The 13,199-nt window shown below is 45.9% G+C and overlaps 1 protein-coding gene across 1 annotated transcript in view; it reads left to right on the top strand.

Annotated features, from left to right (window-relative positions):
* Positions 1-13,199, top strand: part of LOC126162047 (UPF0047 protein YjbQ) — a 70,612-nt gene that overhangs the window by 39,190 nt on the left and 18,223 nt on the right. The window contains exon 3 of the mRNA XM_049918286.1: positions 326-365. Within this exon, the coding sequence (XP_049774243.1) occupies positions 326-365 (40 nt within the window). The remainder of the gene's footprint in view (positions 1-325; positions 366-13,199) is intronic.

A 13,199-nucleotide genomic window follows, 5' to 3' on the forward strand; every position in this document is an offset into this window, starting at 1 on the left:
TTTATTTTGTTAGCAACTAATTTTTAACATACAAAATTTGGTGGCTAACCTAAATATCTTTTGTGGGGAGCTGAATATAATACAAATTTGTATGGCTCGGAAAATATTTTTGTGAGGAGTCAATATGTAAATATTCTGCTAAAGTTTTTCCATTTATACAGTTAGCTTAATGATGATAATTTGTTTGTATATTTGAACAGCATTGTGTACTGAATATTGTCCTCCCTTTTGTAAGTTGTACCTTTGTCAGGCATTCTGTAGTGTGCTTTTGAATGTTAATGTTGACATTATGTACACAGTGATTCGATTTCGCTTTCTTTTCTAGGGATGACATGGAAATGATGCTGAATAAAATTGTGCCTGAGGTAAGTCAGAATGAGTGTACAGCACTGTAAAATATCTTATCATTTGGGTTACTGTCATGTTTCACACAAGAACATTGGGTTTTGGATTCTGTGTTTTATCTAGTTATTCATTTTTGTAATATGATATTTAATATAATAATGATTTTCAGCTACATTAGAATATAATTTTCCATTTGCTTTTAATACTTTAATGAAAACTTATCTTATTAGCAAATAACATATTTGTCAATAGAAAAAATGTAGCAGATAAAGTGGTTTGTTCATACCCATTGGTTGTATGGTACACTTACTGAAAGCTGTGGGTTTGATTGCAGATAGCTGGCCACCATGAAAGACAAATGTGAAACTCAAATTAAGCTCACTCATGCCTACTTTGTGGTAATTAGCTTGTCTGATCACAACTCACATTTAATCAAATTATGTAAAGTTGTGTATACAATTTACAAAAAAACACAAAGAAAAAAGTGAGACTGATTAATAATAGAACAAAAGCAAACTTAAGAGAGAGATTTAAAAAACCTTGACCAGAATGATTTTAAAATGTTTTTAAATAAACTTCTTTTAAATACAGTGTAAAACAAAAATATTAAATGCCACACTAGGTAGTCATCAAGGATACTCAGATCACTACAGATTCAAGAGGTCTCAAATGAAAAAGTGACATCTACAAATTGCCAGAAGGAGTCATGAACTGGAAGTAGGTTCATATTATTATTACAGAAAATGCAGGTTTATGAAAGAATTTTCCATTGTAGAGATATTTAAAAAAATTACTGTTTAAAACATGCTGAAGAAATTGGTTAAAATTGTTTGCAAGATACAGCAGTGGAGTACAATGAAAAAGCCATACAGAGGAATCAAAATTTTTCACAAGCCTTCTAAAAATGAGACGCCCTATCATTAACATGAAAAAAGTTTATTTGGTGATTCACGGTATTTCCAATAAGATATGTAAAATATGTGATCCTATTATATGTAACTTTTGCAACCACATGTATAATTACACCATTAATCTGTGCTGATTTCCCAGACAGATCAAAATATACTATTAGTAGGCCTCACTGAGAAGGGTGCTCTGACAGGTGTGGGTGACAGTCACCTAACTTCATTTCCCATATTATTTTGAGGGAGTAATGTACTCACATACTATCAACAAATTTTACATTAGTCAGTTCTAGACCTATTTTGAATTCTAAAATGTTTGCTTTACCAATACTGCTATTCATACACTAATTGTGCACAATATAAACATTTTACTTTAAATGGTGTGGAGTACTGAAAGTTGGTATCTTCTTTGACGTATCCAAAGTATATCAGCCATAGCATTGTATTAGAAAATCGACACTTTTGTTGCATTTGTGGTTTGGCATATGCCTAGGTTTGCTCCTGTGTATGAAACAGAATCCAGAAAGTTACAGTAAGGGATACAAGTAATTTGTAAAGACATCAGACATCAGCCGCCAGGAGTAGGAATTACAATGGATGTTCTGCAGGATCTCCTTATACAGTTAAATTTGTCTGGTTGAGTAAAAGGTAAACAACAAAGAAAATTTTTCTCATGTACCCTTTCAAAACGAAACACACCATTAACCTACGAAGTAAAAGTTTCTTTGGTGATTTGCAATATTTGCAGTAAGATGTGAAGTTACGTGACTCTGGTATATGTAACTTTTGCAACTACATTGTATGTTTGTGAAAATTATTAGACTGTTTTACAGAAATTGGCTTATGATAACTGAGGGGGGGGGGTGATGTAATCACCAAATTCTATATTTGAAAACAAAAATCTGGTAATTTAGTGTTTCTACAAGAAATAGGAAACAGAGCAGAGAGTTGCTAGTATTTCAGGATGCATACTGATTACAAACAAAAATACCACATAGAGATGTTTAAAATCATTTGAATAAATCCAAAGAGTTGGAATTCATGTATAATGTTTGGGGGAATTTTTTGAGAAGCTAAAAATATTTCTTTTCCAAAGATAAAAAATGAATTCTTTCTCTCTCTCTCTCTCTCTCTCTCTCTCAGCAACTACACTGATATTGTGCATGTATTAATAGCCAACACTTCATCGGTACAATGTAACCAGATATGATTGTCATAGTCGTGTAAGACACAAAACTATTCAGTTTCCTAGGGGAACTGGATTGCTTTCTCCCTCTCTCCCCACCTCGCTCGCTCTCTCTCCCCACCTCGCTCGCTCTCTCCCCCCACCTCGCTCGCTCTCTCCCCCCACCTCGCTCGCTCTCTCTCCGCACCTCGCTCGCTCTCTCTCCGCACCTCGCTCGCTCTCTCTCCGCACTTTGCTCGCTCTCGCTCCGCACCTCGCTCGCTCTCTCGCCCCACCTCGCTCGCTCTCTCGCCCCACCTCGCTCGCTCTCTCGCCCCACCTCGCTCGCCCTCTCGCACCACGTCCGCCGCTCGTGGTCTCGCGGTAGCGTTCTCGCTTCCCGAGCACGGGGTCCCGGGTTCGATTCCCGGCGGGGTCAGGGATTTTCACCTGCCTCGAGATGACTGGGTGTTTGTGTTGTCCTCATCATTTCATCATCATCCAGGAAAGTGGCGAAATTGGACTGAGCAAAGATTGGGTAATTGTACGGGCGCTGATAACCACGCAGTTGAGCGCCCCACAAACCAAACATCATCATCATCATCCTCTCCTCTCGCACCACCTCGCTCGCCCTCTCGCCCCACCTCGCTAGCCCTCTCGACCATCCTGATTTAAGTTTTCCCTAAATCTCTTCAGGCAAATGCCGGGATTGTTCCTGTGAAAGGGCATGGCTGACTTCTCCATGCTTCCCTAATCCGATGAGACTGATTACCTCGCTGTTTGGTGTCCCTCTCCAAATCAGACTGCATCTACCGCTCCCCGAATCCTCTACCGCTCCCCGAATCCTCTACCGCTCCCCGAATCCTCTACCGCTCCCCGAATCCTCTACCCGCCCCCCCCCCCCCCACCGAATCTGCTACCCGCCCCCCTCTGAATCCTCTACCCGCCCTCCCCCGGAATCCGCTACCCCGCCCTCCCCCCCGAATCCGATACCCCCCGAATCCACTACCCCCTCCCCCCGAATCCGCTTACCCCCTCCCCCCGAATCCGCTTCCTGCCCTCCCCACCGAATCCGCTACCCGCCCTCCCCCCACCCCCCACCCCGAATCCGCTACCCGCCATCCCCCAGAATCTGCTACCCGCCCCCCACGAACATCCTCTACCCGCCCCCGCGAATCCTCTACCTGCCCCCCTGAATCCTCTACCCGCCACCCCGAATCCTCTACCCGACCCCGCGAGCATCCTCTCCCCTCCCCCCGAATCCTCTACCCCTCCAACTCTTTAACCCTTCCCACCCCCCAACTTTCTAACCGCTCCCCCCAATCCTCTGCCCCCCAATCCTCTGCCCCCCAATCCTCTGCCCCCCAATCCTCTGCCCCCCTTCTACACCCCTGCCCCCTCTCCCACCAGCCCATTGCACCCTGTGCCCCCCTGCCACATCTGCCCCCAACCCCCATCTGCCCCCAACCCCCATCTGCCCCCAACCCCCATCTGCCCCCAACCCCCATCTGCCCCCAACCCCCATCTGCCCCCAACCCCAATCTGTCCCCCTGCCCCATCTGTCCCCCTGCCCCATCTCCCCCCACCCCAACCCATCTGTCCCCCTGCCCCATCTCCCCCCCACCCCACCCCATCTGCACCCGCACTGTGCCCCATCTACAATAACCCTCCCTGTCCTGCCTACACCTCGACCCACCCTGTCTACACCCTTCACCCTACACTCCAAATCCCCACCCTGTCTACACCCTTTACCCCACACTCCCAATCCCCACCCTGTCTACACCTCCTATGCCCCCACCCACAATCACCGACCGCCAATCCCCGACCCCTAACACCTCACCCTGTCTACACCTCCACAACCCCCCTTTCCCCTGTCCCGTCTGCGCCCCCTCTCCCCTCCCCTGTCCCGTCTGCGCCCCCTCTCCCCTCCCCTGTCCCGTCTGCGCCCCCTCTCCCCTCCCCTGTCCCGTCTGCGCCCCCTCTCCCCTCCCCTGTCCCGTCTGCGCCCCCTCTCCCCTCCCCTGTCCCGTCTGCGCCCCCTCTCCCCTCCCCTGTCCCGTCTGCGCCCCCTCTCCCCTCCCCTGTCCCGTCTGCGCCCCCTCTCCCCTCCCCTGTCCCGTCTGCGCCCCCTCTCCCCTCCCCTGTCCCGTCTGCGCCCCCTCTCCCCTCCCCTGTCCCGTCTGCGCCCCCTCTCCCCTCCCCTGTCCCGTCTGCGCCCCCTCTCCCCTCCCCTGTCCCGTCTGCGCCCCCTCTCCCCTCCCCTGTCCCGTCTGCGCCCCCTCTCCCCTCCCCTGTCCCGTCTGCGCCCCCTCTCCCCTCCCCTGTCCCGTCTGCGCCCCCTCTCCCCTCCCCTGTCCCGTCTGCGCCCCCTCTCCCCTCCCCTGTCCCGTCTGCGCCCCCTCTCCCCTCCCCTGTCCCGTCTGCGCCCCCTCTCCCCTCCCCTGTCCCGTCTGCGCCCCCTCTCCCCTCCCCTGTCCCGTCTGCGCCCCCTCTCCCCTCCCCTGTCCCGTCTGCGCCCCCTCTCCCCTCCCCTGTCCCGTCTGCGCCCCCTCTCCCCTCCCCTGTCCCGTCTGCGCCCCCTCTCCCCTCCCCTGTCCCGTCTGCGCCCCCTCCCCTCCCCTGCCCCGACTGCGCCCCCCCTCCCCTCCCCTGCCCCGACTGCGCCCCCCCTCCCCTCCCATGCCCCGACTGCGCCCCCCTCCCCTCCCCTGCCCCGACTGCGCCCCCCTCCCCTCCCCTGCCCCGACTGCGCCCCCCTCCCCTCCCCTGCCCCGACTGCGCCCCCCTCCCCTCCCCTGCCCCGACTGCGCCCCCCTCCCCTCCCCTGCCCCGACTGCGCCCCCCTCCCCTCCCCTGCCCCGACTGCGCCCCCCTCCCCTCCCCTGCCCCGACTGCGCCCCCCTCCCCTCCCCTGCCCCGACTGCGCCCCCCTCCCCTCCCCTGCCCCGACTGCGCCCCCCCTCCCCTCCCCTGCCCCGACTGCGCCCCCCCTCCCCTCCCCTGCCCCTCTCACCCCCCGCCCTCCCCCTCTCCTCTCCCCCTCCCCGCCCTCCCCCTCTCCTCTCCCCCTCCCCGCCCTCCCCCTCTCCTCTCCCCCTCCCTGCCACTCCCCCCTCTCGTCTCCCCCTCCCCGCCCTCCCCCTCTCCTCTCCCCCTCCCTGCCACTCCCCCCTCTCGTCTCCCCCTCCCCGCCCCTCCCCCTCACCTCTCCCCCTCACCTCCCCCCTCCCCGCCCCCACTCCCCTCTCCTCACACCCTCTCCTCTCCCCCTCCCTGCCCTTCCACCTTTCCTCTCCCCCTCCCCGCCCCTCCCTCTTTCCTCTCCCCCTCCCCACCCCGCCACCTCCATCTTCTCCCCCGCCCACTCCCCCTCTCCCTTTCCCTGTTTACTCCCACCCTTCACCCATCTCTCTCCCACCCTTACCCCTCCAACCCCAACAGAACAGCCATCTATAATTTAATTGCTCATACTGCTCATGATTATATTTGTTTGTTATTCTCTAGTAAAAAGAAAAAAAAAACGAATTTCTATTATGTGTGTTATAATTAATTTGTGGAAGTTGAAGATAGATAGCAGGTGGTTATAAAGTGAAGCTGCACGCAGAGGTGCAGTGTGGGCTGCAATTATTGTATAGCAACCTGGCTTTGTAGATATTCTAGTGTGTTAATGTGGAATTGATTTATGCTTGAAAAAATTAGGTCCAGTTTTGGCCACCTGGTGAAAATCTGGTGCTGTGTATGTCAGCCAGGACATCATGACTTCCTACCTTGTAGCCAGTATGTCCACCTTGGCAGCACAGAAAACAGTGACAGCATACCATGGCATGGAAGCAGTGAGGCCTTTGTAAGTTACTGGAGGGACTTGACACCACATCTGCAATCAGATGTCACCTAATTCCCATAAATTTGAGGGAGGGGTCAATGAACTCTGACACCATATTTTATCACATCCCAGATGTGTTTGATCTGGTTCGGATCTGGTGAGTTGGGGCCAGCACAACAGTTTGAACTCGCTAATGTGTTCCTTGAACCACTCCATCACACACCTGGCCTTGTGACATGGCACATTACATTGTTGAAAAATGCATGACACATGATTGACATGAAGGGATTTTGTGGTCTGCACCCAAAGTAGGATACTCCTTGACAATTATGGTGTCTTGCATGAGCTCTACTGGACTCATGGATGGCCAAGTGAATGTTCCCCAGAGCATAATGGAGCCGGCACCAGCTTGTCTCCGCCCCACTGTAAAGGTATCAAGCTGCTGTTACCCTGGAAGATGATGGATTTGTGACCCCCATCGGCATGATGAACATGGTATTGGGATTCATCAGACCATCAGTGCTCTGCCATTGTGCCAACGTCCAATGCCTATGGCAGCGTGCCCATTTCAGTTGTAGCTGCCGATGTCATGGTGTTAACATTGGCATATGCAAGGGTCATTGGCTGGGGAAGCCCATTGTTTGGAGTGTTCAGTGCACTGTGTGTTCAGACACAGTTGTACTCTGCCCAGCCATAAAGTCTGTTGTTAGTTCCGCAAAGTTTGCGGCCTGAACTGTTTTACCAATGTGCCCAGCTATAATGAAGGATGGCCACCCAGACCTAAGATATCTGGACGTGGTTTCACTTTTGTTTTGCGATGTGAAGAAGACAATCATGACAGCACCCATCAAGCAGCTGACAAGTTGTGCAGTTTCCGAAATGCTCATGCCCAACCTTGGGCCATCACAATCTGCCCTCAGCCAAACCCACATGGATTGCATGTCTTCCACTTTCTTCACACAGCACACTAACTGACACTACATGTGCCATTTGTGTGTCTGACTAGCAGTCATTCCTCACCAGGTGACATTGTCAGGGTGGGCTTATATTGATAGTAGGCTGGTGGTCATAATATTCTGCCTGATGAGTGTAGAAATGTTTACATATGCAATGGATTAGGAAAGGGATGTGGACAGTAAAGCACAAATAAGTAAGGAAGGCATAATGTAGATTTTGTTCAGCATGAGCACCGGAGATGTTGTTGTGATGCTGCATTTGTAAAATGACATGATCAACAGTTGCTCACAGCAGTTATGGTGGAATCTGAGTGACATGTTCCTGTATACTGGCCTTCAGATCAGATAGAGACTGAATATGTTCCTGCTAAACACGTTCTTTTACATATCCCCAGAGCCAAAAGTCACAATGATTTAGATCAGGTGATACTGCAGGCCATCCATAGAGAAAACCTATGGAGGAGGAGGGTTGCATTAAGCAGATCACAGGGAGAGCAACATGAGGTGTCACTCAATCTTGCATGAAAACAGTGGTTTCCACACTGTTGTTCTCTTCCAAAGCAGGAACCACATGCTATGCAAGGGGGTCTCACAAACATGCAGGCATCACAGCACACTTGACAGGCCCTCTGCGTGTATTCTCTGCCAAAAAAGAAAGGGCTGGGAATATAGGTATGTGAGAATCCACACTACCCAGTCACCTACGGCAAGTGCAGTGGCTCTTTATGCACATCATCACAACATGCGGTTTAACAGTATCCCAAATTTGATAGTTCTGTGTATTCACTTGACCCTTTAGTGTAAAATGTGCCTCATCACCTCATAGAATATTGCCCTGTCACATGTCATCAACTTTGATCCGAACCAGAAACAGAGGAGCAAATTCAGAACATTGCTGCAGATTGTCTGGTTTCACTTGCTGCACCATTTGGATCTTTCACAGGTACCAGGGTAAAACTGCAAAACTTTCTGTACTGTAGACTGTGGGATGGACAATTCTTGTGACTCTGCAAGTGCACAAGCGCTACCCGGGGTATGTGCTGCATGATCAGTTACAGCAACAGCTACTTCATCAATAACTTTCACTGTAATAGGATGTCTTCCTCTTCGAGATACTACACAAAGTTCACACATGTTTTGAATTTTATGATATCCTTTAAACCTTTTAATGGCATCAGGCCTCTGCTCAGACCTTTCAGTTGGGTGATACTCTCCCAAGGCAGTGCTGTAATTGCTGCCATTCACATAAAACAGTTTCACTAACAGTGCACAGTCTCTCTTCTTGATAGCCACATGTTCACTCATGTTATCGCTTGTCAAATGTCAGCATGGATGTCCTACCACCATACAGTGTATAGAGCCAGATTTACAACTGGTGGACAAAATTAGATATAATTTTTTTGCAGTGTAAATCAGTACCACGTTAGCGGGTTAGTATGTCTACTGAGTTTCGCTTACAGCCCATACTGGACCTCTGTGAGTAACTGCACTTTTATTGCAACCACCAGGTATTCAAAAATTAAAATAAAGGTATTAAAAATTGATTTATAACATTTCTGTATGTAGTAGGGATGATACCTTCAGCTGTATTTATAGATCTTATTTGATTTACAGTCAAATTTGCTTACATCACACTATCTTCAGGCTTATGTACAATACCAGGAGACCATGTGAATACCTGGTAATCATTATACATCTTGTAGTGGGCACAAAAAAATCAGTGTCCGCTATGCAGAACCTTCTTTCCTGCTTGTGCTGTGCAAGTAGAGTCTGGTCAATATTTTTTTTTTTGTCTGCAAAATGTGTGATGATGATTACCTGGTATCTACATGTTGACCTGGTAACATAAAGTCTCCTGTAGATGGTGTATGTAAAACTGAAATGGATTGCAAATAAAGTGCTGCCTGTGAACACAGCTGAAGGTATCATCCCTATTACATAAAAATCAGAAAATGGATATCCAGAGATACACTGCCTGGTCAAAAGCATCTGGACACTCCTATGTAATGTGGCTCTGACCATTAACTGTCATGAGAGGTGGGCCCAGCAGTATAAAACAAGGCGAGGTGTCAGTGGAGATGCAGTAACAGCAGAAAGGGTAAGTCAGGAGAGCTCAGTGACTTTGAACGTGGACTAGACATTGGATGTCATCTGATGTGCAAATGTATCGGGACATTTCAACTCTTCTAAAGATTCCCAAGTTGACTGCTAGTGATGTGATTGTGAAGTGGAAACATGAAGGAACAGTCACAGCTAAACCAAGATCAGACAGACCTCCACGTGCTGACAGACAGGGACTGTCAAGCTACACTGTGTCATTGCTAAGTGACACCCAAGGTGGTGTAAAGTAGTGATCTGAACAAGAAAATGAAAAGAATCAATTCGGTCAGTTATTGGAAAACAATTGACTCGTTCAGTTGTAGCTTTAGGTATCAGTTAATTAATAAATAAATCAATCAATCAATTCTTTTGAGTGAAATCATACATGGGGCGCAGATGAATGAAAACAATCAATTCTATCAGCTGTAGCTTGTACATATCAGTTTGTCTACACATCTGTTCTTCTGATTGAAACCAATCTGTTGGTGCAACTCAATGAAAACAGTAATTTCAAGGGGTGGGGGGAGAGCACGCTTTAAGAAATTTGAATGAAAATGTATTAATTATTTATTTACGTATAATTTTATAATGCAGCACCAATACTTAATCTTTTAAAACCAACCAAAAATCTGTATCTGAAGTCAGAAGTATGAAAAAATCATTTTCATGTAAATAAATACATAAATTTAGGAAATACATAATTTTCAAAAATATAGTTTTTACTCAACTATCCTTGAAATAATGTGTGTTTTTTGACTCTAAAAAGATTATGGTTCATGTGTAACTGAAAAGGCTGAAAAAGTATGGAAATGAAATCAGTCAATGGATTTGAGTGAAAAACTTATAGCTGACATGGCTGCAGAGACTAGTTCCATTTCATTCTTTCATTCAGCTGAAAAAATCAGCCTGTCAGTTTGTTTTAATTTCCTATCAGTAGTGCAAAGAGCGATGCCACTGGACAGAAGGTGACGGGAAACAAGTGATTTGGAGTGATGAATCACACTAGACCTTCCGACAATCTGATGAGTGGTTTTGAGTTTGGTGAATGCCTGGCAAGTATTAGCTACCATAATGTGAAGTGCCAACAGTGAAGTATGGAGGAGGTAGTGTCATGATATGGGGGTGTCTTTAATGGTTAGGTTGTTGCCTACCTTTTGCACTTAAATGCTGTACTTAAAAAAGTATGAATGCATTACAGCATTGTGTACTGTGTACAGGAGAGGAAGGTTTCAAAGACGATGACGGTATCGACATGACAACTTGCTGTGTCATAAATTTGCATATGTGAAGCCACGGTTTGTGGACAGTAACATTCCTGAAATGGAATGGTCTGTCCAGAGTCCTGACCTGAATCCAGTGGAACACATTTGCGATGAGTTATGATGATGATTTTGCTCCAGACCCCAGTGTCAAGCATCGCCACCTTCTCTGGTTTTGGCTCTTTAGGAAGAATGAATGGAGAGTTCAAGCCTTCGTAAAGGAGAATGCCCACTTGGTGGTGTTGGGATACATTTGATAAGATAGTATATATACTATTAGCTAATGTAAATGAAATGACCATGTTGTTTGAGCAATGAAATTTTACTTCACTTCATGTTGGGAACATATAACAGAATTTTTGTGTATTAGGAATCCATCATGGGTTGGGGAATAACATCATGAGTTAGTAGTGGAGGAAGTTTGTAACCAGCAACTTAGACAAGGAACTTGCCAAAATATGTTTACAGGGTTCGTTTATTGCCTCTGCAAACTCAGTTTTTGAGTATAAATTAATTATTTCATTGTAAAGGAGGAGCCAACAACAAGAAGATATGTAGAATGACACAAGCATACACAATGTTGGTGTAAAGGAACATGACAATTTCAGTAACACATTTAAACCACTTATGGTTGATGTAATCTGAAAACAATGGCCCAAAAAGGTTTTTAAAATCAGAGAGAATTTAGTGAGTTACACCAGTTAAGATGACTTAATAGGTGATTAAGTTGAAGAAAATGTAACTGATTTCATTAGTTGAATAAAACCAGTGATATATTTGTGTTAGATGTCAATACCAATATGAATTAAGGCTGTTCGCATATGCATGTTATTGGCAGCAAGGCACAGTGACCGCTTTACCTTCAACAGTAAACTTTATTTCTGTCAAATGCTCACATAAATTCCTTAATGGCTAAACTGGTGTCGACGCAGTAGCCATTGCTGTACACTGATAACAAGTAAGGTATGATATACAAGTGGACTTAAAGTGATGTTACACTGAAAATCTAAATAAATATTACTAAACTACTAAAATTTAAGTGATAACATAAGTACTTTTTGGCTCATGGTTACGTCAGAACACGAGGAGCCAAGATTTACAGTGGCTCATACTAGGGGGTTGACATCTGGTTAGCCATTGTAAGTCCTTACACAGTGAGACCTAGCTGTGGAAGCCATGACACTTTAGTCACATTCATTAGCCACCTAAGAATAAGTGATGAGAGTAGGAAATTGGTGGCAAAAGTTCAGATTCTGTACTGTTGTTTTTAAATCGCTATTAAAAATGTCCAAGGAAATGTTACTTGATGACAGTAAGATGCTTTAGTTAACCTGAAATTGTCACACAACTATTCAGTGGAATTAGACAAGAGATTATACAGAATGATTTGAACTTCACATGAAAATCTGCCATTGACATTTCATACACATACTGTCAACAAAATAGTTATGAATGCAGAGTTTCTGCAACATCATATATTGTGTAGATATTGCTTTAATGAATTTTAAGGTGTGTGTGTGTGTGTGTGTGTGTGTGTGTGTGTGTGTGTGTGTGTGTGTATTTTCGCCCCTACACATCCTGCTCTGAGGAAGAACAAGAGTTTGAATGTCTACATCAGTGATTCCCGACCTTTGGACTGTGCCCCACATGGGTGGATGGGTGGGTGAGGGGGAGGGAGGGGGGGTTGTGAGAGATTTTATAGGATGAGGAGGGGGAGGCAAGCAGCTTAGAAGAAAACAGAAACTTGTGGTCAGACAAGTCAGAAATTTTATATTCTTATTATTACATATAGTGAGTTCATTTTTTGTAGTGTTGGCAACAGCAGCTTTGCCTCACACATCACAAAATTATTGCTGACACAACAAATTCTTCAGTTTGCATTGTGCGTACTTAACCACGTATTACGCCTGTTGTGTTCTGTAGAAGTAAATAGTATTTTTATTGGTTTTGTACATTGAGTGAAAGTGTCTGCTAAAAGGAGATTGAATAATGAAGAACATAATCAAGTATGAATTCACATTTATTCAAAAAGACAATGTCCAACCACCGTAGTGTGTAGTGTGTCATAATGCCCTCAGTAACAACTCGTAGCGGCCTGGAACATCACCTAACAACAGCTCATACGGTGTTGAAAAATAAACGAAAAGATATTTTTTGTTGGAAAAAGACATTCTTTAAGTCACATGAAACTGGACTCTGCTGGGATTACCCTTTGCAATTGATGTGCATGCACTTCCTTATGAATATGCACTTATATGCACTTCCTGATGAAATAATAGAGGATGTGGTTGAAATGAAATGTGATTAGGGTGCTAAAGAACAGTTTCAACAAATGGGATTGGAAGAATTTTGGGACAGTTTCCTTTCTATTTATCCAGGAGTGGCAAAACAAGCCTTAAACATCCTCATACAGTTCTCATCTCCATACCTATGTGGGACCAGTTTCTCGACACCAGCTGTTGTGAACACTGCAGTTTTAATTTAGCTACCAAGTCTTTTGAAACACTAAAGTTTTGTACTACTCTGTATATGATAACCCTTTTTCTACTGATGTGTCAATTGCAGTGTGTCAAAGAAAATTTTCCGAAAGCAGAAAATAAATAAATAAATAAATAAATAAAATAAATGCATGGGCATGAGATATTG

Source organism: Schistocerca cancellata, chromosome 2 (genome assembly GCF_023864275.1).
Source record: "Schistocerca cancellata isolate TAMUIC-IGC-003103 chromosome 2, iqSchCanc2.1, whole genome shotgun sequence".
Lineage (NCBI taxonomy): Eukaryota > Metazoa > Arthropoda > Insecta > Orthoptera > Acrididae > Schistocerca > Schistocerca cancellata.